Source organism: Dermacentor albipictus, chromosome 1 (genome assembly GCF_038994185.2).
Source record: "Dermacentor albipictus isolate Rhodes 1998 colony chromosome 1, USDA_Dalb.pri_finalv2, whole genome shotgun sequence".
NCBI lineage: Eukaryota > Metazoa > Arthropoda > Arachnida > Ixodida > Ixodidae > Dermacentor > Dermacentor albipictus.
Window position 1 is genome coordinate 78,041,222 of NC_091821.1, and position 23,456 is coordinate 78,064,677.

General features: G+C 43.0%; 1 protein-coding gene across 1 annotated transcript in view; it reads right to left on the bottom strand.

Moving 5' to 3' along the window:
• Positions 1-7,783: 7,783 nt before the first annotated feature.
• The window catches only part of CkIIbeta (casein kinase II subunit beta), a 79,406-nt gene continuing 63,733 nt past the window's right edge, over positions 7,784-23,456 (bottom strand). Inside the window, exons 6-7 of the mRNA XM_070522736.1 lie at positions 20,188-20,377; positions 7,784-10,861 (exon numbers count right to left, since the gene is read on the bottom strand). Of these exons, the coding sequence (XP_070378837.1) occupies positions 10,753-10,861; positions 20,188-20,377 (299 nt within the window). The 3' untranslated portion in view covers positions 7,784-10,752. The remainder of the gene's footprint in view (positions 10,862-20,187; positions 20,378-23,456) is intronic.

Sequence of the window (23,456 nt, forward strand, 5' to 3'; positions counted from 1 at the left end):
ACCATATGCCATGCTTTTTTTTAATGTGCTTCTTACCACTCCCTTTCCACTGGAGTGAACTTGCCAGTATCTACAGCATCGACAAGTTCATAGACCAAACCGTCATGACATCAGTCGGGCAGCGGACTCGGGCGAGCGTCTCAGTGCGCGTTTTTCGAACATCGCAGACCCGGCGCCGTAGCAGAAATCTTCCTCGCCCTGTGCTTGCTGCATACCTGAGTTGTAACCGATGACTGTTTGCCGGTTTTATGTTTCGCGAGCCAAGCTTCACGCAGCTTCTTATCCTGCGGCTACGTATGAATAAGGCTGATACCGGGCTCCGTTCCGTACGTCCGGCACTGCGGCACCGAGCAGTAGTCTACCATGTTGCGCGCCTTCAAAGGCAGCCACTACCTATTGTAGTGCTTTCAATCGTTGTAAGGGAGACACTTGAAGCTGGAAAATCTCGCCACTAAATGAGGACCGCAGCGTACGAGGGAACTTAAACGATCGTTTCCAGCTCGCTTGGCGCTCCCAAAGCAGCCGACGCGGCCGCTATGTCCACGTGATCCCTAATTAGCCCCGAGAACGAACACGAGCGGCGCTGCGAGCGCCGCTCGCGTGACGTCAGGGCACGGACTCGCGCCTGTCGTCTGCTACAGTTCGGGCGTTGTCCGGGCGCTTTCTGCGGTGTTTTCGTTTGTTCATCCTCGTTCTCTCTGCTTGTATACTTATGGTGGTCGTCTCAAATATATTTTTACGACGTCTTCCTTTGCGAACATTTATTCAAAGAGCTAATTTCTTAGACAACAATGCAGCTCTCGAAGGCAACGCTACAGTGCCAGCCGAAGCGACGCAGACCAGCCCATTGCGGGTTTTTCATACGCGCATAGACAATCGCAAAAGCATAACCTATAGGAATCCAGTTATGATACCATACCTGCCGCGCTGCAACAAGTATGTCACAAAGTTTGCTATATATGACTTCTACAGCAGTCACGTTGATTTTATTCCGCTAAAACAGGTTTGCTCACGACGAGTAGTTCATGGTATGATATCGAATTTTTGCATTTCCTCACAGTAACGCTCGGCAGTAGCACGGGGACTTAACTAATACTGGAGCTTAGATTCTACACGCCTCACTTGCTTCCTTACCTGCTTGTCAACATTAGGCGGTTCTTCACGTGTTTATTTTTTTTAAGCGGCGGAAACTTGAAGTAAAGTTAATGAACGCTTACAGCTATTTACAGAGTACAATTAGGAATGTACCAATATATATTCCCTTTTCCGTGCTACACGTTCAACTCACCTCTTTAGAGAGCGTTTGTTAATGATTAATAATGTATGTTATGTTCCTCTTTTTTTGTCTATGTTACCTAGTGTATATCATTTATTTATTTCAATGCCGCAGTGTGATTTGCATTGTTATTGTGGAAATATTTTACTGTTCTTTCATATATTGTATAACATCAATGTTTTATGGCCAGTATATAAATGTAATTTATATGCCGTTTGATGTGTTACCCCATGCAGCCATATTGTACCTAAGGGGGTGAGGTTACCTCAACCGCGTCTGTGCGGCTTTTTTCCCTCATCCACCTCCATTTACCACTCCTCTGCACATGTGTGTGTGTAAATGGAAATTAATAAATCAAATCAAATCAAACTCACTTGAGAAATTTACTGGTGCTTGTTGCTTGAGGAATATACATGACGAATCTGACGAATCTATGCTGGACCGCATAGCTGCAGCCAGAAAGACGTCGAAGCGTCAATGACTAGTAGTATGGGACATATTCAAGATATCGAAATTCCCCCGGTGGAGGGTCAGAAATCAAGTGAAAGTATATGCAAGGCTTGTGGTGCTTTCTTTATGAATGTTTGCGGCTGGATTGGAGCAAACTTAATTTAGCCTTAATTTATGTACCGACGAAGCGAATTGTTATCCGTTTGTATAATTAAATAACGCTGGATCGAGACATCGTGAGACAGAAGGTGCTTGAATTTTCCTTTTGTAGGCAATCTAAGCTGCGGTGTAGTAGCTCGAGAATACTTTAGCCATTCCAGTTGGCGCTGTAAAAAAATGCTTTATGGTTTTAATACGAAGTTGTAGTGAACTGATGGGTTTCGCGAACATAGCGTGCCTCGCCATACGGACAGTCGATTGCTACCGTTACGTGATCAGGGGTGTGCCATATTGTCGATAAAGGCTACTGAGGGCCACTATGAAACATTTCATCACTTTCAATTGAGTGGCTCTCGATCTTAACAACGAAACTTTTCTCTCAGGTGATTGCTACTATGGTGTTTGTGAATTAACTATGTAAATACTCTACATGACGCGCCGTCGTGTTAGCAGCCATGAGCAATTCGTTTTTTGGAGGCCTGTTTCAGAGGGGGATGAAAGTAGCAGCAAACTTTTTCATCAGAAATGCGCGCCTAACTATTTTTTTACGCAACAATGAATGGCCATATTTGAATAGAACAACACAGCAGAGTAATAGGAATCGTGATGACAGCTTCGCTGGGCAGTGTCTTTCTAACATCGGATAACATGTTGACGCCAATTACCAATTTTTTCTTCCACGTAAAATGCAATGCCTCTCATAGCTAAATACTAAAGGAATGTTAAGTGTTTAGCGAAGCATCATACACAACTTCGCGCGTTGAATTTGCAGATATTCTTTTTTTAGTCAAAATTTACCGATAGACACGGCGCATATATGCATTGCAAAACCTAGTAGACCCCTTTAACGCTGCTTAGCTTGCGATATCCAAGCCGCAAAGTTTCTCGACTCGCACGCCTTTGAAGAGGAAACTGTGGTTAAGGTATGGCAGCTGAAAGAAGCCGACGTATTCTTCAATACGTACGGCTCGAGCCACTCATACCCCAAGTATACACGAAGGGAACGAGCGCGCGCGGCAGCCGAGCGAGCCGGAGCGAGCGGCGTCCTGGCCGTGACGTCACTCGCGAGAGGACGCCACTCCTAATTCTCAGGGCTAATAGCACGTCACGCCAACGGTGGCGCCAGCTTTTCCAGTGCGCACACAGTGTGCTGCACTGATAACTTGTGATAAGCGCATGTGCACATCTTCTGTCAGACTGTAAGGCTTGGCAACCAATACAAATGCGGCATCGTGGCTAATACGGCTCACGTACGTCACAAATAGAAAAAAAAAACATTTTATAAAGATTTAACTATCAATTTTAGCGGCAACATTGCATTTGCAAAACTGAAGGCCGACATTCATATCTTACCCAACGGCAACTTCACAAAAATCGTCGTAGGTACTATGGCCCGCAGTATTTTGGCTGTGGGCAGCCCTGAACGAAAACGAAAATTAAATTGTGTCTCAGTGACGCTGATCTCCCCACCATATTAGAGAAACGGAAAACGCCACCTGCCTCCCTGCTGCGCGGGCGCCAATGCTATGACAATTACGAGTTCTCTTCATTCTGATCAATAAAGCCTGTTTTTATTTGCTGCTATGCGGACAAACGTGATTATCCAAGCTGCGGTACCACCAGCAGATTGGGAGCAGAATAGAGCACGCTTCGCGTCGATTCTTGGCGTCACCATGAAGCCCGTGCCAGCGAAACCTGTTCATTTGCACCACGAAAGCCGGTCGTGATTTGCACCACGACGTCGTGATTTGCACTCTCAATGGAGAGGGTTGAGGGATCAACGCCACTGGTCTACTATTTCATATTTCTTTCGCTACTGCCATACTGGGCGCCGGCCGCAGTGCCAAAGTACCGTAGGCTGTAGTACCCAAAACGATTTTGTTTAAGAAGGTTTTGTTGACTTAATAATATGACTGAATTCTCAATTCTTGGAATTGAAGTGCTTCCTCCTTAAGTACTAATTAAGGGATTATTAAGGATATGGTTATTACTTATCTGCCATATTTTTCACGCTACCAAGTACCTAGTAATCACAAAGACACAACTTCATAGAATATCGGGAAATATCCTTACAAGATTCACGTTTTTTTTTTGTATAATTTGGTGCAGCTGACACAGACACTGTACTTGTGACATGAAGTCACACAACAGTTTTCTGAAACTTTCGAGGGTAAGAAGGAAAGCGTGAAACATAACGGCAGGTTTCGCAGCGGCTTCTCGGAACGAGCGGGAGAGGGGAAGTAAAAGCGAGCCGAACATCGCGGCACCCGCGACTGTATACAGCCTGTCGAGTCATACGCCGCCAAACACTTCGGGCCCACCGAGTCTGAAGACGATCCAGAGAATCACATTCGCGACTTTTGAGGCCCGCACTTATGCAACGTCGCTTTCAACGAACGCTTCGCCGTAAACGCGAGCGCCGGGCGCGCTGGTTGAACGCCCACTTTCTGCCGTCTTGTCTTCCCTGCGCGTTCTGAACGGAAGAGGGACCCAAGACCTTACAACGGCCTTACAACGCCTCACTGTATGTTTAGCGACTCCTGCACTCAGCATGAACGCACGGCACGAGCGCACCCCACATGAAACATTCCACTAAGGCGAATAGCTTAGTGACCATTTTGCGAATTAATTTTTTTTGCCCGCACATTCGTGCAATTATTTCGTGGGGTGTTGATAGAGCTGCAGCCGACAATTCTGCGGCGGCGCAGCGCATCGCGTACATGAGCTCGGGCTACTGGATACCGGAGCATTCTTTGCCATTTGCGTCCAGTCAAGCCGGCGGAAAGAGAGGTGTCTTGAGGCGTATGACAACCCCCCTCCCCCCCCCCCACTGGCCCATTGCACCCGGGGCCCACGGCCCCCCAACCCCCCCTGTTGCTACGCCACTGTGCGCCATACATAGCAGTTGATAGCTCTATGCAGCATGTCACCATGGGCATGATAAAATGGAGTGCGCCGAACCGGAACAAAATATGGAGTGCCTTGAACACGAATTGAACCATTTTTTTTCTTCATTTAGACACCTTGCAAAATTAAAAACTGTAACTAAAGAATATGCGACGCAAGTGAATAACATATGCACAAACACCACGATGCTTCAATATGTATCCCTGATCTTTGAGGTGTACACTAATATCAGGGTGATTACAACAGAATGGATATCAAGCTCCAAAAAATTGTGCTCAACAGAGGTAAGCAGCAACCGCAGGCCAACTTTCCTTGATGCAGAAAGGAGGTGGGCGACGCCATGGAATCAATTCCTGTGATGCGGAACTGCCCATAGCTATCTACGATGTCAGGAAAATGAAATAAATGCTTTTCTTGAGCTCTGCAAGGTATTAGAAGGGAAACTTGGGCGAGTTGGTGGTAATTCACGTTTTACAAAGTAACATCACTAGAGACAAGCGCCCGTGTCATGTTCTTTGCCTAGTCCTTGTACGTTTAGCACTGTTACTTTCCAAGCCTGTAAGGTATTCTTAAATAAATAAATACAAGCTTCTTTCACTGTTCCATTACTGTAACCTGGGCTTTGGGCAAAAACCGTATCTCAGTTTTGTGCGTCTTGCAGTTCTGAAGACTGCTTAGGCGACAGGCTGAAGTGTCACCTTGACCTTGGCAGGCTCCTTGGATTCGACACCATCATTTAGACTACAGTATTTATTCAAATATAGGTCAACATTTTTTCCCGGTAATGCTACTTAAAATGAGCTATCAACGTATTTCGAACGACAGAAAGCTGAGCTAGTTGGTAAGGAATTATTATGCAAAAAAGAAGTGAGGCGTGCAGACAGGATACAAGAGTAGAGAAGTGAACACGAACGCCGTGTCGTGTTCGTGTTGTCCACTTCTCTACTCTTGTGTCCTGTCTGCATGCCTCACTTCTTTTTTGCATAATCAACATATTTCGTGAACAAAGAATCTATTAATACTTGTGAAAAAAGCTAGCAAAAGTAGAGAGCTAAAGGAGTTCCTCCATCGCATCCACTGTAAAGGCATTCTGGAGATCTTCCAGGCAGGCTTTAAGAAATACTGCATATCCAACGCACTCATTCACACTGAGAATGACCTTGTTTGGGGTGCCGAGGCCACTGCAAAGCACCTAATGAGGATAACTTCTACGGCAGTTCCAATGAGGATGCAGCTTAGCATCTACTAGCAAGATTTAGTACTTAAGCTTACAGCAAATAAAGGTGTGTCATGTTCAAAGTTTTTCATTTTTAAAATAATGTATGGGCCAACCTATATTCAAATATTTTGTTCTTTCTCAGCAAGTTATAAAGTATATATAGTTGACTATATATACCAAAGTATATATAGTAAACTGCTATATATTGACTATATAACAGTTCGAGCTAGATTTGTGTACGATGCAATTTCAAGTAAATATGGTAGGTGCTGTTGCATCAGAGCTCGCATAGGTACGCAGTTGCCTGCAGGCAAGTTTTTTAAGGTGAAAGCCTTAAGAGGAAGTTTTAGCTCAGGCCCAACTCTGACGTGGCCTATTCAAATACGTGTAAAATGCAAAACCGCTTTTCTTATATAACCCCTGGACCCATTTTAATGAAATTTGTTGCATTTGAGAGAGAAAGTTAAATTCTAGTGACTGTTGGCAGTGTAATTTCGATTTATGGTCTGCATTTCGCTAAAAAAATATTTCAGAAATTCAAAAGCTCATATAGAAGCAAAGGTTACAAATTAATAGCTGGTGCCAAAAAACATGCACTCGCCAAGAATGAAATAAAAATAAAAATAAAGGTTCTTTATTTTTATTTCATTCTTGGCGAGTGCACGTTTTTTGGCACCATTATATTTCCTCGCCAGACGAGTTTTCGTCGAACGCTTGACTAAATTAATAGCTCTGCATCACGAACAGGTATCGCGTTTCTGTAAACGGCACTTTTTAGAACATTCAAAGTGGACAAATTCGATATGTCAATTTATATCTTGAGTGGATTCATCACGTTGTGTAAAAGGGTTCTGCAAAAGCTGTATTTCCATATTGCTAAATTTTTTGAGATTCATGTGTAACATATCAATTCTGTCCACTTTAGATGTACTATCAAATGCAATTCACAGAATTGTGATATTATTTTGCACTGCTGAGTTACAGATAGTTTGATAGTTGATCTTGATAGTTTTACTTCTGAAAATTTGCTATTTTTGCTATTTTTTAATAAAAAAATGACGACCTAAATGAGAAATCCGAAACCAACAGTCACCAGAATTTAAGTTTTTCATTTAAATGTAACAAACCTCGTCAAATTTGGTGCAGTGGTTGCCAAGAAAAACAAATTCTCCTTTTACATGTACTTAGATAGGAGCACCCGAGCTAAAGCTTCCTCTTAAGTGGCTCGTTGCAATAGCTCATACCTGGAGGAAAAAAAAAAAAAAACAGCGTCTAGTCCAGTTAAGCAAAAAATATCAGGGATGGCTCATACCCCTGTATGCAAGTAGATGCAATGGCCGACTATGAATGAAGAAACGAAAGAAACAAACTAAAGAATAAGGAAAGAATAAATGAAATTAAGAACGAAAGACGAAAAGAGGGAACGCAAGAACCTTTAAGCAGTGCAGTAAGTGCTCACATGCGTTACTGAGGAGGTTGACCTACAGCACCATACGTTTACTTCACACTGTGGCTCGTTATGTCTAGAAAAAAGTCTGTCCCTTCCAATCGTATAACTTAATGCATTACCACATGTGCAGCAGGCTTTTGCCATCACGTCTTACAAGGGTGTAACATGCTGCCAAACTTTTTTTGGCTCTCTGGTACACTCGATTTCAATACCTTTTTCAGTTGGAACTGAATTCTGGAGAAAAAAAAAATTGTCATTCTTTTCTCTTTTACAACTAAGCCTGTAATAGAAGTACATCTATAGAAACACAATAGTCTACTCATTTTTCAAGTATTCCAGCATACCTTATCCACTTTATTAAAAAAATTTCGCTCGGACATTCTGGTGCAGAGCAAGTCACACAAGGCTCAGCTGTAGCTCTATTAGCCAAATTAACAACATCTATTAGCCACATTAACAACACAATCATCAAAGGACAGCTGAAGTCAACATGATGAAAGGTGGAGATATTTGTAAATAAAAGGGACACTAAAGAGCTAGGCAACAGTTAGGTTCAAGCTGCAGCAAAATGGCCACTCTTACCATGACTACAGGCTTGGCAAGTAAAAAAAAGATGCAAACATGTAAAGAAATTTCCTTCTCTAAAGAAGCAAGTTCCAAAATGGCCTTAACACCATGAGCAGCAAATATATTGAGATGCACAATATCTCACCAACGTACCAGGTGTTGCCGTGAAATTCCAAAAAGGGGAGTGAGGTAATAATCAACCTTTTCCCACAAAATCAATAAAACAGCGTTTACTTTACCAGCCTGAATCAAGTAAACTTTTTGGTATCCCTATAACATGCAACTGTCAAGACAAAGTCCCAAGTTTGCGTAGCTGGCTCAAGGAAAATTGTGTATCTGCAAGTTAAACTACTGCTTTCTCACAGGCTTTTTACACTTAGCATGACATGCAACAAGCCATTCTTGCATAAAACTGCACTTAGCTGACACTCCTCAAGAACAGTGAGACCTTCCTATTCACCAAGAGTGAGCAATACAACTGGGCAATAACCACTGGCACAGCACCTCAGTAACACATGTTTCAGGCTATATTCAAGTATCTGCATCATCGCTTCAGTACTTCGGCAAGCATTATTTTATTACTGGCTGCTAGCAAAATTACCAACACTATGTAAATAAATGGTGAACCAAGACTATCACGCTCAAAAATTCATGGCCACTGTGCCGGACCAGTAGTACCTGGACAGTAATTTAGGATTCTAGGTATTTCTTACTGTTTTCAGAGCATGCAGCAGGCTGCACCATGTGCGCTTTGGTGAAGCGGCTATGGAGTGACCTTAGCACCCACAGTTGTGAGTGTTGTGTATTGACGTGGTCCTTTGATACACTGACAGCACGACTGGCTGACATGATTGGCAACGTACCTACAGCGTCCACTAGGAGGTACAGCAGACATAACCTCCAAGTGAATGCCTAATCATCATCGTGTAGCTATGTCAAGTGTGGCAGATGTCATCCTATCTTCAGAAACATCAAACACCATCTACAAGTGTTTGAAGTAGTAGTAGTAATAACAAAGAATAATAATTAAAAAAAAAGAAACAAGGTCCCTTAACACGCAACTCCCATGGTTAGCCATTTCCTGTGATATAAAAATTAGTGGTATTGAAAGTTGGCTAGGCCTTTACAGCACATCCCATAAACGTCAATTTCAAACACATTCAACTTATATCAATACATTAGGTATTTTGGACAAAAATGTTCTTTCAGCTTGGAAGACAATACTTATGCACATGTGCCCTAGAGCCCTAATCATGGCTCAAAATTAGACGTTGACAAAATTAGAAGTCACTGCATATTGTTTCTTCCATACATTTCTGGCCAACTGAACGCAACCTTTGTAGAAAGATATGATGAGCTAATTTCTGCACATAAAATTTAACAGAAGGCATGTAGAACCCAAGAAAGTAACAGTTGTAAGAAGCTAAGCTAAAACAACAGACCTAGCACACCAATAGAAAAACTACACTAGGATTATGGAGGGAAGTGGGTCTTAGAAAAAAACACAACAATTTTATTCCTTGAGATACGGTGCTGAGAAATTGTACATATACGTGATGTTTATGTGCTTATTTTGAATGTGCAGTCCATTTTTGCTTATCTCCTCTGGTTCTAACTTTATACAAGCATCCTTTAAATAACTTTGCAAAGATTTGTAAAATATCAGTTCCTGAAAGTTTGCTATACAGGGTACCAATGGCTTCTATACGATTCAAGGAATGCAATAAGACCAACCTTATTGCTCTGCCTTACCTAGAAAAAAAGTTGCGAGGTGTCAAAAGGCAGTCACCAGAAAAACACTTTTTCGCATTTCAAGCTCAATACCTCACAGCTCGTGTTCTAAGTAAGGCATAGCAATAAGGATGCTCTTATTGCATTCCTTGAATCGTACAGAAGCCACTGGTACGCTGTTTAGCAAAATGTCAGGAAATAGTACCTTGCAAATCGTTGCAGATGATCATTAAAGGAAGCTTGTAAAAACTTTGACCTAAAGGAGATAAACAAAAATGGACCTTCTATTTGAAATAAGCATATCACATTACATACATGTACAAGTTTTCAGTACTATACCTTGATGAATAAAGATTTTAAAAACTTTTGGTCTAAGACTCACCCCCCTACATAAAAAAATTAAACGAAAGTAAACTTCTGCAGCTGGGCTCATAACAAATCTAAAATTATTCTTGTGAACTCTTTGAAAAAAAAAATAAAGCAAAAGCAAGACAACAATTAACATGAGACCTGTGTGGCTGACAAGTAGCTGTTTTGCAGGACCCGAGTGATAAACCATCAAGAGGCCAGAAGTAAACTTGAAGCTGAGCAGTTACATACAGAGCCAGCTGCTGATAATCAAGAGAGCTTGAAAATACCAATGAGCATAGCACAATCAGATTCTCAATCGACGTGATGAGGTTTTAAACAAAAGAGATACCTTGAAGGTATGGCTGTCAAGATTGCAAAGCATCACTCATACAACTGCTTTCAATTCACTTTCACCAGTCGTGAAAAGCAAAGGATGCTTTGCTAAAACTAACAAGTCTTAAAAAAAACAAAAGGGCCATGTGCACGGATGTATCAAGACAATCAAACATCCAGTGAACTGGGGAGAACAATGACAAAGCACTGTAGACAAGAGGGCTTCAAGAAGAGGACAAAGAAAAGTGATGCTGGAGTGGCAAAAGCATCATGAGGTGAGCGTTGCAGGGAGGTTGGTGAAGTGAAACTTCAACGTTTGCCATTGCCATAGTTCATGCCTCGAATCGGCGCTTTAAAGTTGGCTGCTACTTGCTGCTGTAGTTGGTAGGCCAGAGGGTGAATCTTGAAGCCATACAACCTGCACATGAGAAAGGAAAAAAGAATAAAGAAAGGGGCCTTGAAGCTAATGTGAAGAAAAGTCTAATACTATTATTAAAAAGGCAAATGTAGTGCCACATTGAGCAATGCACATTGCCGCACTGAACATCCACTTTGGTGGAGCACTGTTATAAGAGAAAGTGTCATTTGGAACTGATAGTAGTGTCAATGAGTAAATCACTATGCACAATAATGTTCTGTATTTCAGGCAATGTTTCCAAAACAACAGTACACTATAGCTGAGAACAGTATTTACTATGAATTCTAGCCGTGAATAAGATGATTCATTGCAACTGCATAATGTATTTAACTGTCACGTGTCAAGACAGGACAGCATTGCATCCAAAGTTAGGAGAGGAAAAATGGTTTCTAAACCAGCTGGCATGAGAATGTTTATAATATAGTAGAAGAAATGAGCTCAAATGGCCAACAAATGTTTTAAAAAATATACCCTGAACTTAAGCAAAAAGTGCTTCTTTCTCTCTCAGGACTTGCTTCCTCATACTTTCATGCAGTGACGGTGAAGAAAGACGCAGTGCCAAAACTGTGAGTTACAAATTTAACTCATTACTGGGCAAACCTGTGCCCAGTGTAGCAAGTAACACTCAGCACAATGATAACGGCGAGCATACTTGATGATCGTTGAAAATCTAATTTGCGTGTGAAGCATGTCTGCTCCTTTGTCAAGATAAGACTGCAGCAGGCTCACCCAAAGTGCGACTAATCCACTCCAAATGCACAAAGGTGCTACAGCATGGTTCACCAAGTCTCTGACGCGGCACAGAGAAGGCTCCAGAATCAGATCGCCAACAAGCACCAGTTCATTAATCCATGATGCACTGCAGTGCAACAGTGATGACGCTTATGGACAAAGGCTCAACGCAGGCCTGACTGGGTATGTGCACCTGCTGAACTAGGATTAACTGGGTAGCAGTCCACCAAGTGTGAGAACAATGAAGTGCTCAGCGGAAGAGAGCTCAGATGGAGAGGGCACCTGGGGGCCACCACTCAGCAGGCCAATCAGGGTGCCTCCCGGTAATGTGTGCTCACATGGTGACACGACGTCACGAGGGTGAAGCATGGTTTGCACGGGAGCTAAGGAATGAGGCACGGGACAGCCACCCCGATTCCCACAATTTATACATAATTCATAGAAGGCTCCAGCATAGTCGCTGATGCCCGCGTGTCTTCAGGATAGCACAATGCTATTCACATTGCACATACACTCTAATTTCACAAGGTTTGGTGACAACATAGGCAATAGATAGAATCAACTATAACATTCAAGAAAGTGCAGATTCATGTAGGTGTGCCTTGCACTGAGTGGATAACTTAAGTTGTTAGCGCGTGAAAGTGGTCCCCAGAAAAAGGATGAACAATTGATAAACAATGTATGCATAAGATGATGAAGGGTATGTTTATAACATGGCTAAGCCTGCTCATATTGATGTCCTTTGCAAGAGAAAACTTATTTGATATAAAAGACTCCATTATAATTGGACTTGCCTTTTGAGGAACACACAAATATACAATGGAGTCAGCAAGCTGCAAATACAGCACTTTATTCTCGATAGTGACGTGCATGGCACCTTTTGCTAGCAATCAGTAATTAAACTGCTTCAATGGTATGATGCAAATAACTTTTCACATTCGTTAGGCTCTCTAGCAGAGTCTACTGTGGTGAGTATGGAGCGGTACAGTATGCTAACGATGCTTGACAGCAGGCTAGTTGGTATCCCATCATGAATAGAGTTTACGAGTGAAGGGAAGGGATGGCCAAAGTACTTGTTCGTGTCTGTCCTTTCCCTGCATCTTGTTCTTTGAGCATGCATGTTGCCAGAAGCAACACGAACTGAAAATTAGGGGTGTGCGAATATCAAATTTTTGAATACAGATCCTTAGATTAAAATATCGAATAATGATATATATGCATGCCTTTATTAGCAAGTGTGGTTATTTTAGCATATTGGAACATCGCAATTACATTGTCAATGGTAAAAAAAATTTGCTGACTCTCCCGTAAATGTGAGTAGATTTAAGCATGAAATGGCAACCGGCAAAGCAGATTGGCTGGAGATGATACTAGCCAAAATCTTAAAATGGGTGTAGTGCATGTTCGCAGTGGAACACCACACCCCATATGGATGCTGCCCAGCTAGAAGAAAACCAGCTGAAAGTCACACGTCAGGCGGTTAAAGACACCAGAGAGACAGAGCTCACTGCCCAGCTAGAAGAATGAATTAAATTCTGAGGTTTTATGTGCTAAAACCATGATTTGATTATGAGGCACGCCGTAGTGGGGGACTTAAGATAAACTTTGACCCCCAGGGGATCTCTAATGTGACCCAATGCATGGGACACTGGCGTTTTTGCATTTCGCCTCCACTGAAATGCAGCTGCCGTGGCCAAAATTTGATCCTGCGACCTCGTGTTTAGCAGTGCAATACCATAACCATTAAGCCACGACAGCAGGTAGAAGTGCCTGAAGGAGGCGCCACGCAGCGTGGCGCAACCTCTTGAGGCGACGCAAAACCAGTGCCACAAAACTCACGGACTGCAGGCGTTAAACGCTCAGCACCAAAAGACGACAAGGAAATGTAAGCCCTGTATCTGCCTTTTGAACATCACTAGAGAAAATGACAAATAAAACTTCAGCGTACTATAAGTTACAACTTAAGTGATAGTGCAAACAAATATAAGGAAGCAATATTTTTTGTAACTTGTTTGGGCGGTAACTAGCGTATGTAATGCGATTATACAAAGGGTTGGGGGCCAGAGACCGCATTTTAAAAAATTTTGACTAGTTGCCTGTATGTTCTCGTTTGAGTGGCCAGATAACGGCTCTGGCTTTTGGCTGAAGGTCATTTGAATGTCACCGGCAATGGGAGCTAAAACCATTTCATGCTTAAAGGGACACTAAAGCGAAACAATAAATCAGTTTAGACTAATGAAGCATTGTTTGAGAACCCTGCAGGCAGTCATTTCAAAAAAATAGTTTGATTATTAGATGAGAAAATAAAGGTCCAAGTATCAGTATTTGAATTTCGCACCAAAATCCCAGCGCTGGTATGTCAGCGTAACGTCAGGGATTCCAAAGTATGTTTTCGCATTTGGGACGCGTAGGCTGTATAAAGGTTCCCGAAACTTGCCATGTTTAATATTTGGTTCCTTAAAACACAATGTAGTCAATCTGTACCACTATGTATAATTAGTAGGCCCTAGACGATGCCATCAAAATCCAAGACGACACAGCCCCCAGGTGCGGGAACTTAAGTAGGCGTCGCCACCCGTATTTCATTCTTGCACTTTTTCTGGCTTACCAAACATCTTATCGTAGTAAGAGGGGTGTTTTTGGTGTTGTAGAATGGCAATTTACTGATGCAGAAAAAAACATTTTTCACTTTAGTGTCCCTTTAAAGTTAAACTAGCAAGCCATTACACTATAAGGTTGCGTATTTGACTCATGTTAATTTGGAAAACTGAGCAATTCCCGCTGGCTGTCTGGTTCTCGCCAACCTGTGCTTTAATACAGTTGAAACCCGTGATAACGAAATCCTGCAACAACGAAATTTTTGCGACAGTGAAATATTTTCATATCCCCCGCAAACGCCTATAAGATTCAATGAATTTCGTGCCTCTCGACAACGAAATGTTGTTGTACTACAATCCTGCATCAACAAAATTTGCCGGCACGTAACCCCGCATATTACCTACTCGCACAAGGCTAGCAAGCTCCAAAATGTGCTCAAATCGATTGTTTTGCACTAAAATTGTGTAAAATAGCACTGCATTACACTTGCATGGGCACTGCCATTTTTGTTTGCAAGAACAACCAAGCGTCAAAAGCGATTGTGTGCGCCGGAAACACGCCATGGTTGCCGTCTTCTTTGTTGATCACCTGTTTGAAGTGACCTGCATGTTGCTACTGACATGTGACAGCGGTTTTTGTACGCATAGTGCAGTGCACTGGACACAAAGTACGCCTCGGTGAGAAAAATGCAGTAAAAACTAAGAAATCCACGTCCCACTGACGTGGAATCGTTTATGGCACTTGAGATGGCAGTTGCAGCATGGAATGTGATACATCAAGCCGTCACTGAGCGATCGTCCAGGAATACCTAATCCTTGCTTCAAAAACGCTGGTATCAGGGCCACCCGACAGGCATCGCGTGCGGATTGGCGCTGAACGTAGATTTGCGCGAAGGGGCCGTAATCTTGATCGATTGCCTTCGGGTATACGAGATACAATCGCTTTCGCGCTTGGCACCAGACGCATTGGCGTCTACGGGCAACAGCATGCGCTGGAGAAATGCTACTACTACATGCATGGAGCGCAGCTGCTTTGTGTCCAATGTCAAGTTATGCAAAATCTCACAAAAATAGTAGTATCTTGGAAAGCAATTGACCAAGAATACTGCTCCATGGCAGTGCTGCCCCTGCTGATTGACATATGAGGCACACTTTGTACTCGCGGCAATGCGCTTCTATATCTTCGAGCAAAGCTTGCCAATGTAGGCTAACTGAATTTTGACAGCAAAGTTTCATTCTGTGCCGCATAACCCACCTGCGACATCTCATTTAGCAATAATAAAATTCTCATGAAAGTGAATTATTTTTGCGTTCCCCGCCGATTTCGCTATTGTGAGTTTGAACTGTATACAGTGTCAATTGCCCTTAAACTCAGAGGCATGTGACCCTGTGCCAGCAGTCAGTCATTGCATTGGTTGTCAAGCAGCGAGTTCAGGACTGGGGGTGGCGCTGCAAAAGTAAAGAATGAGTGTACTCAGCGTATTGAAATATCAGGAGTAGAAAGCAGACCGTTATACATGGCCTCTTTAGACGTTACAGGAGCGTAAGACAATGTAGGCGATTGTCTACAGCTTTTGAGAGAGATTTACTTAGAAAATACCGTTTGCGCTGGCAGTAGCACTAGGACTTAACTAACAATACAGTTTAGATTCTGCCAGCACTACTTGCTTCTTTAACTGCTTCTCAAAATTAGGCGGTTCTGCACGTGTTTACATTAAGTGGCACTAAATTGAAGTAAAGTTAATTGAGGCTTACAGCTGTTTGCAGAAGAAAATGAATGTACCAATATATATTCCCTTCTCGTGCTACATGTTCAAATCACGTGAGCAATCTACTGGTGTTTGTTGCTTGAGGAATATACATGACGAATCTGTTTGGTGAACTGACACAGGCTGCTCGACCCAAATTTTTTAGTGAAATATGCCTTTTGGACTCTATGGCTGCAGCCAGAAAGAAGCCGAAGCATCATTCTTTAGTGCCGTATTTACTCGCATAATGATTGCACTTTTCTGTTAAAAAAAAAAAGAAGAAGAAGAAGAAGAAGCTAATTCAGGGGTGCGATCATTACGAGAGTTAAATTTCCCGAAAAAAAAAAAATTATTTTGTGTTTGCTGCGGGATGACAACAGGTCAACAAATAGGCGGCCGGCGGAGCAAGCCGAACGTGCTGAACGAGATTTTTTTTCTTCTCGTGAGTACATTACGTGCATTGAAACAGTTTCTTCCGTATCTGTAATGAATATTATCGTTAATATCAGCAAGCTTGCAGCAATAATGCAGCCATGGCCACTTTTAGGGGACAGAAACAGATGGGTGCATTTAGCTGCCAGTGACATATAAACACATGGCGGGCATGCTGCGGAAACTGCGAAATTTGTCTCCACTACTATCCTAATACGGCATGTTTCCGCTAAGGGTGGGCGTATATCTTAGCTGTGTTACAGGCGTCGGCGTATGAATAGGGTACACTTCTAACCTATCAGTGTAAACGTGCCTGCTATTGTTTCCGCTCGCGGTTTGTTGCGAACCCATGAGTGCAGACGAGAAGAATCGAAAGGTGCCCTTTTTGTTGTTGTTGTTGACCACAACCATTATAAAGCATACACATAATAAAGGCAAGTGTGGTTGTAGTTTTTTTTTTTTTTCTGTCATGGAAGTGCGGAAAGTGATGAAACGAATGAAATGGGGCATCTGCTTAAAAATGTTTGGTGCGTGCAGACCGCTTGGTTTGTCTTGAAGAGTCGTTTGCGTAGCATTCGACAGATGGTAAGAGCGATCATTATTAGCCAGACTTGGCACACGACATATTGCTGCGGCAAGTTCGGGTGCGATCATTAGACGGGAAATAATAATAATAATAATAATAAAACGAATTTTGATGACAAAATTCAGGGGTACGATCATTACACAAGTGCGATCATTATGTGAGTAAATACGGTAGCATGGGACATATTGAGGATATTGTAATTCCCCGGTGAAGGGTAAAAAATCTAATGAAATATGTAAGGCTTGTGATGTCTTCCTTATGAAGGTTTGCGAGGTTCTCTTTTATGTACTGATTAAACAAATAGTTCTCGCTGGATCGAGACATGACGAGGCAGAAAGGTGCTTGGAATTTTCCTTTTCCAGGCAGCCTAAGCTGCGCTGTAGTACCTCGAGCATACTTTAGGCATTGAAACTGGCACTGTAAAAAACTGCCGAATGGTTTCAATTCGAAGTTGTAGTGAACTCATGGGTTTCGCGAGCAATGCGTGCCTCACCATAACTACAGTCAATTGCTACCGTTGCTTGAGGGGTGTGCCATGTTGTCGATAAAGGCTACTGAGGGCCACCATGAAACATTTCATCGCTTGCAATTGATTGGTTCTCAATCTTAATCACGAAACTTTTCTTCCAGGTGATTGCTACTATGGTATTTATGAATTAACTATGTGAATACTCTACATGATGCACCATTGTGTCAGCAGCCATGAGCAATTCATTTTATGGGGGCCTGTTTCAGAGAGCAGTGAAAGTAGCAGCAAACTTTTTCATATGAAATGAACGCCACTTTCTTTTATGCATTAATAAAGTGGCCGTATTTACCTAGAACAACTCACCAGAGTAATAAGAATCACGATGACAGCTTCACTGGGCAGTGTCTTTCTAACACTGATAACATGTTGACGCCAAATACCAAGATTTTTCTTCCATGTAGAATGCAATGTCTCTCATAGTAAAGTACTAAGGGAACATTAAGTGTTCAGCGAAGCATCATACATAACTTCGCGTGTTGAATTTGCAGATACTTTTTACGCAAAATTTATGGACAGACACGGCACATGTATGCACTGCAAAACCAGTAGACCCCTTCAACGCTACATAACTTGCGATATCCAAGCCGGAGATTTTCTCGACTCACGCACTTTCGAAGAAGGAACTGTGTTTCAGGCATGGCAGCAGAAAAAAGCCAACACATCCTTCAATAAGTATGGCTCGAGCCACCCACATGCCAAACATACACGAAGGGAACGAGCGCGCGTGGCAGCTGAGCAAGCCCGAGTGAGCAGCGTCTTGGCCACGATGTCACTCGCGAGAAGGCGCCACTTTGAATTCTCGCAGCCAATAAAGCCGCTTTCAGATGAGAAGTTGTCCTAGCCCCAGAGGCATCGTCAAACGTTCAAGCCGGGCAGGACTTCAGCATCAATGAGAAAAATACCCGTTGTTGGAGGGGGCAACGGGAGACGCTTTTTGCGTGTGCCGCAATGAGATGATATGGAAAATAAGCGCACGATAACGGAGAGGAGCTGTTCACTGAGATTGCTTGGCATTTCAATGTCTCCAAACCGTGCCGCACTGTCGGCGCATGCATGGGCGTGCGTCTGCATGTGTGCGTGCGGTCTGGGCTATAGCGATGAGGCTAGCAGCGATGAAAACATAGTGTGTGCTCGGCGTGTTCATATTAAATAAATGCTGTTTTCATTTTGTTAGCGCTGTCCTCACTTTTTTGTTCGGCCTACATTTGAGGTACACTTTATAAAATTTTTTTCTACCTTTGGATATTCGGGGGTCGGCTTACAATCGAGGCTGGCCTAGATTCGAGTAAATATGTACAGTAAAAGCATGTTAATTCATAACTCATTAATTTGAAATTTAGGATAATTCAAAGTAGCCACCGCGGTCAGTCCAACATTGTATTGAAAACAATATGTAAGACATCCCGTTAATCCACACTGAAATCCACACCGCCACCGACAATTCGAACTCCGAGCCATCACGGATGGGGAGAGTGCTAGTGCGCGGGAGGGATCACGTTGGCAGTGCTGGCATCGCCGGGCGGGCCGCGCAACTTTGCTTTTTCCATCAGTGGTAAGGACGACAGCACCGTCGCCGCGTGCCGTGTTCTTTGTGTACGAGCGAAAGCTTGTGAGAGTGAGCCAGTGAACGAGGCTCAATCTCGCGTGCGCGAGCGAGGAAGGCAGGGTGGAGTGCGCCCTTTCCAGTCGCACGCGAGGCACGGGGGTGAGGTGAGGCGAGAGAGGGAGGGAGGGAGGGGGGGAATTCTTCTCTGGAGGCAATATGCGACGAGGCCAAAGTGCGCGCCCGCGTGGGCCTCATCTTCAAAGCTATCCGTGATGTTTGCAGAGTGCGCGTAGTGCCGGTAGCTTCGTATGCGATGTGTTTTCTACGTTTCGTTCGCATTGAAGCGAGAGCTGTACGAAGGTGAATTTGCTCGCTGCTTGCCGCTTTTCCTCACTCCAGCGTTCTTTAACAAGTGTCCACGGCCATCGGGTGAGATGTGTTCATGCTTACCTGTGAGCGCTTGCCACTGTGCTTGTTTACAATAGTAACAATAGTTCACAATAGAACAGTAAACGAATGTTTACAAGTTTATACGGCCGATAAGACTACTATAGTTACTTCTTATAGCTATCTAGTAATTTGCTATCGCAATTGACGCTTCGCTTTTCAGGCGAAACTACGAGTTTTTTTTTTTCCTCTGCACCAGTCAGCGCGACGAACGTGGGGATGGAGTAAGAGCCATCTCGATGCCCGGCACGTCGGACCGCATTGGCCGCGTCCGGTTACATTGGCTGTGCTAGTGCTTCGAAGTATAGATGTTGTTAACGCCAACGTGACGTAGTGTGTGTACGCGTGTACTCACACCACGTTGGACTATATATGCGCCTTAACTGAGCGATTTTTTTTCTGACTTTCATTAGTTCGAATTTCGTACAATTCGAATTTTCGTAGCATCCCCACAGACTTCGAATTAATGAGCTCTTACTGCAGTTACTGTTGACATTTAATTGCATGTACACAAGGTGCCAATCTTTGGCAACGGTATCATTTGCCTCGGAAGGGAAGACCTTACATATTTTATCTAAAGACAGTAAAAGTGAATCCTTAATTCAGGCTGGGAACAAATGAATCAGACGGTGTAAATGTAGAGGGATGCAATTCTAGCCTGATGCAGATTTCATCATCAGCATTGTGCAAAGATCCTGAGAGAGCTTACCGGGGCACAAATTGACTGGTGGGCCTCTTGGGGCGGTACTCTGGGTGCACCATGAACAGCATGTGAGGGAAGCCTGTGCCAAAGTAGGCGCCATCCGTGTGGTGGTGCCGAGATGACTTGGGTCCGTACACATCCATGCACTTGGGGCAATAAGACTTTACCATTGCTTCTCCAGGCACATCCGACAGCCCTGTGATCCATAACAATGAAGGCACAACTTACTTATTGAACTCAATTAGCAACTTTCCCACAGGCCAAGTTAACTACACTCTAGACAGTTCACACTAGCCATAAAACATCACGTCTGTCTTAATATCTAGTTTAGCAGCTTTGAAGTCATTGATGGCTTTCACATACCAGTGGGTTGACTTTCTCAACTGCCTTGTTATAACGGGACACTAAAGGCAAATATCAAGTCAAGCTAAAGTGATACATTAGTGCTAGAGAACATCTAAGGTGTCAATATTATCACAAACAGAGCCTTTGTAATCGAGAAATTTAGGTAAATTCAGGACATGATTAGAGACTCCCCAGGGACATTCAAGTACTAACCCTATGACGAAGGCACTCCTCATTATATTTTATTTCACTACTACTCAACCACTTGTAATAAAAAGATCATTGTATTGCATTACAAGATGAAAGAAAATACTACTTGTCCAGTTCTATTTGATATTTACAAAAAGCTCATTGATGTTACCCTTGACTTTGATGCAGGCGGTTGAAAGGTTTCGTTTTCTCTCCTTTGCTCCCCCCACACTTTCACGTTTCTGCAGTGTCATTATCGTATAGTGTTACGCTGGCTTTGCTAGCTTATGCAACTCACAAAAACTGCAAGCATCAGAGAATGTGATATCCATGTGATGTCGCAGTATTCCCAAACGGTCCACGCCACTTGACCAAGAGCAGCTGCAGCGGCAAATTCAACGCTCTGTCTTAGCTCAAATTCTCCATGGCGGCATGTTTGTGCTTTGCGTAGAAAAGCATAGCATTGTCCCTCGGGTGCCGTTTTACTCACTGACGGCAGAAAAGGGCAGTGATGGCGTCTGCAACATCCCCACTCCCCGCTTGGGGAGCAGGCGATTTGAATTGCGCTAAAGGTATGCAGACGATTCAGATGCAATTTTCTAGTAAACTGTCTTTTCTTGGCACGAAACAAGAGAAGTAAACAGAATTTCCAACTAAACTGCCTCCAGCACTGCAGTCAACAAACTTAAATATGCAAGCACAGTAATAAATTGTGGAATTTTTCAATGTGAGACAATGAGTACCATGCCTTACTGTATAGTAGACTCCCGTTAAAATTAATCCGGATAAGCTGATATTTTGGACACGGGAAACAAGGTGTGACTATTTGGTTGGTTTAATATAGACCCAATGCAAAAACTTGACTTGCCAGGGTGCTAACTAAGCTGACATTTCCACACTCCCTGAGTTTTCTAGGTTTTCCCTAAGTGCCTTGACATAATTAGCTGAGTGACAGAACTCTGTTGTGCCAAAATGGGCTGACACCCTGTCGCCCGATGCTGTCACTCTCTAGTAAGTATGGTATGTAAAAAAAAAAAAACCACTTAATCCAGTTTTAATAGTGACTAGTAGTGTTTATGTTATTCTAAAAGAAAACAGAAGGGAGGCGTTAGTAAAATGTAGAGCGAATAAAATATACTTGAACAAGTGGCAAAGCCCATTGCAAATTGAGTTCACCATTTTCAAATACAAATAAAAAGAGATGCATACAAAAGAAAATATTTTCAAATATGAACCATTTCTATCAACGGAAAGTAAGCTCATTGGTATGGGGATTGAACTTTGTCACAAGTGCGATTCTCTCTCTGCACCTGGTAAGTCAACCTCAACTGTGCTGACATACTCCCAGCCCACGCACAATGCTTCAGTGTTGCATTTCACTGCTTTAAAGAGTTTATTTTGGTTTGGATGAGGAACAACTGCATCTTGGCATCAGCCAACACTTTTTTTGAGCTCAAGCTCTTCCAAAGAAGTGGTGGCGCACTTCCTTTTCCATTCATTCCTCAGTGCATCGGTCCTTTCTGTTCTCATCCTCCTTCCACTGCGTGTTTGGCCCATGAGACATTTGAAGCATCCTCTTGGTCAGTTGTACAGTCAACATCCGAAAAAAATGAATGCATGTCTTTTATACCCCTGTCACACGGCAAATCTAATGTCATTTACAACTAATGACATTTGCTGATAATGCCATTTGTTTGGTGTCACATGGTAAAACGTAAGGACATTTTCGAAAATGACATTTACAAACGAAGGAGTTCGCCAAACTCATTCGCATTTGTTTGGAACTGAATGTGTATCCTCGACACCACGAGTTTACCAGTGTTTCGCAAACAGTACATGCTTCTTTTTTGTTTTAACAAAAAATCACTATTATTCTATCCATTTTGTTACCTAATTATTGCTTTAACGACATTGAAGTTTATCACGTGCGTAAATACAGAAAACTACTCTTAGTCCAGTGACCAGACAGCCGTCTTTAGCTTTCGCTGCAGCAGTCATGTTGGTTCGCACCGGAGCATTGGCCGCGGCCGCTTCAATTGACTTGGCGTAAAAGCGTGCACACGTTTTCCTGTGGCACGCGCCAAGAATGAGGATATTAGAAGCCCGCATGCACATCAGAACAGCGATGACATGCAACTGCCCTGCTCGTACCACTTTAGCAGATGTAGTGGACGTGCCTATCGTTCTCTTCGCCCTGTTGCTTGCCTTAGCTTTGGCTTGGCTTGGCTCGACTCGACTTCGTTGGTAATGTCGACAAGTTAGTGATCGAACGCTACGGTTTGAAAGCAACGATCACATATTCTAGTGGTATTTAGCACATTGGAAAATAATTCTTGGACAAAAGTGGGTTTGAGGCGAGTCTTTTTTTTTTACTATCGTCATTGTCATCATTTTCAAATGGCATTAGTTTTCGTTGTGTGACAGTGCGCTGTGATAATGACACTAATAGCAACAAATGTCATTTGTTGGAAATGGCATTAGATTTGCCGTGTGACAGGGGTATTACTGCCCTTAAGGGCTCAAATTGCCACAGGCACGTCTGAAAACGCTCTGAAGGTGAGAAGAGACAGCAGGTGCACGTGTGTATAATTAAGGACTACATGCTGTGTTCCATGATAATTGGCCCTTCCCACGCTTGTTAAGCTTCACAGCAATACTTCACATATGCTTCACCGCTTAACATTGCTGTGTTGAGGCGCAGCTGACTTTCGGGAACCAGCATTATGCAATTCGCCAGAGTC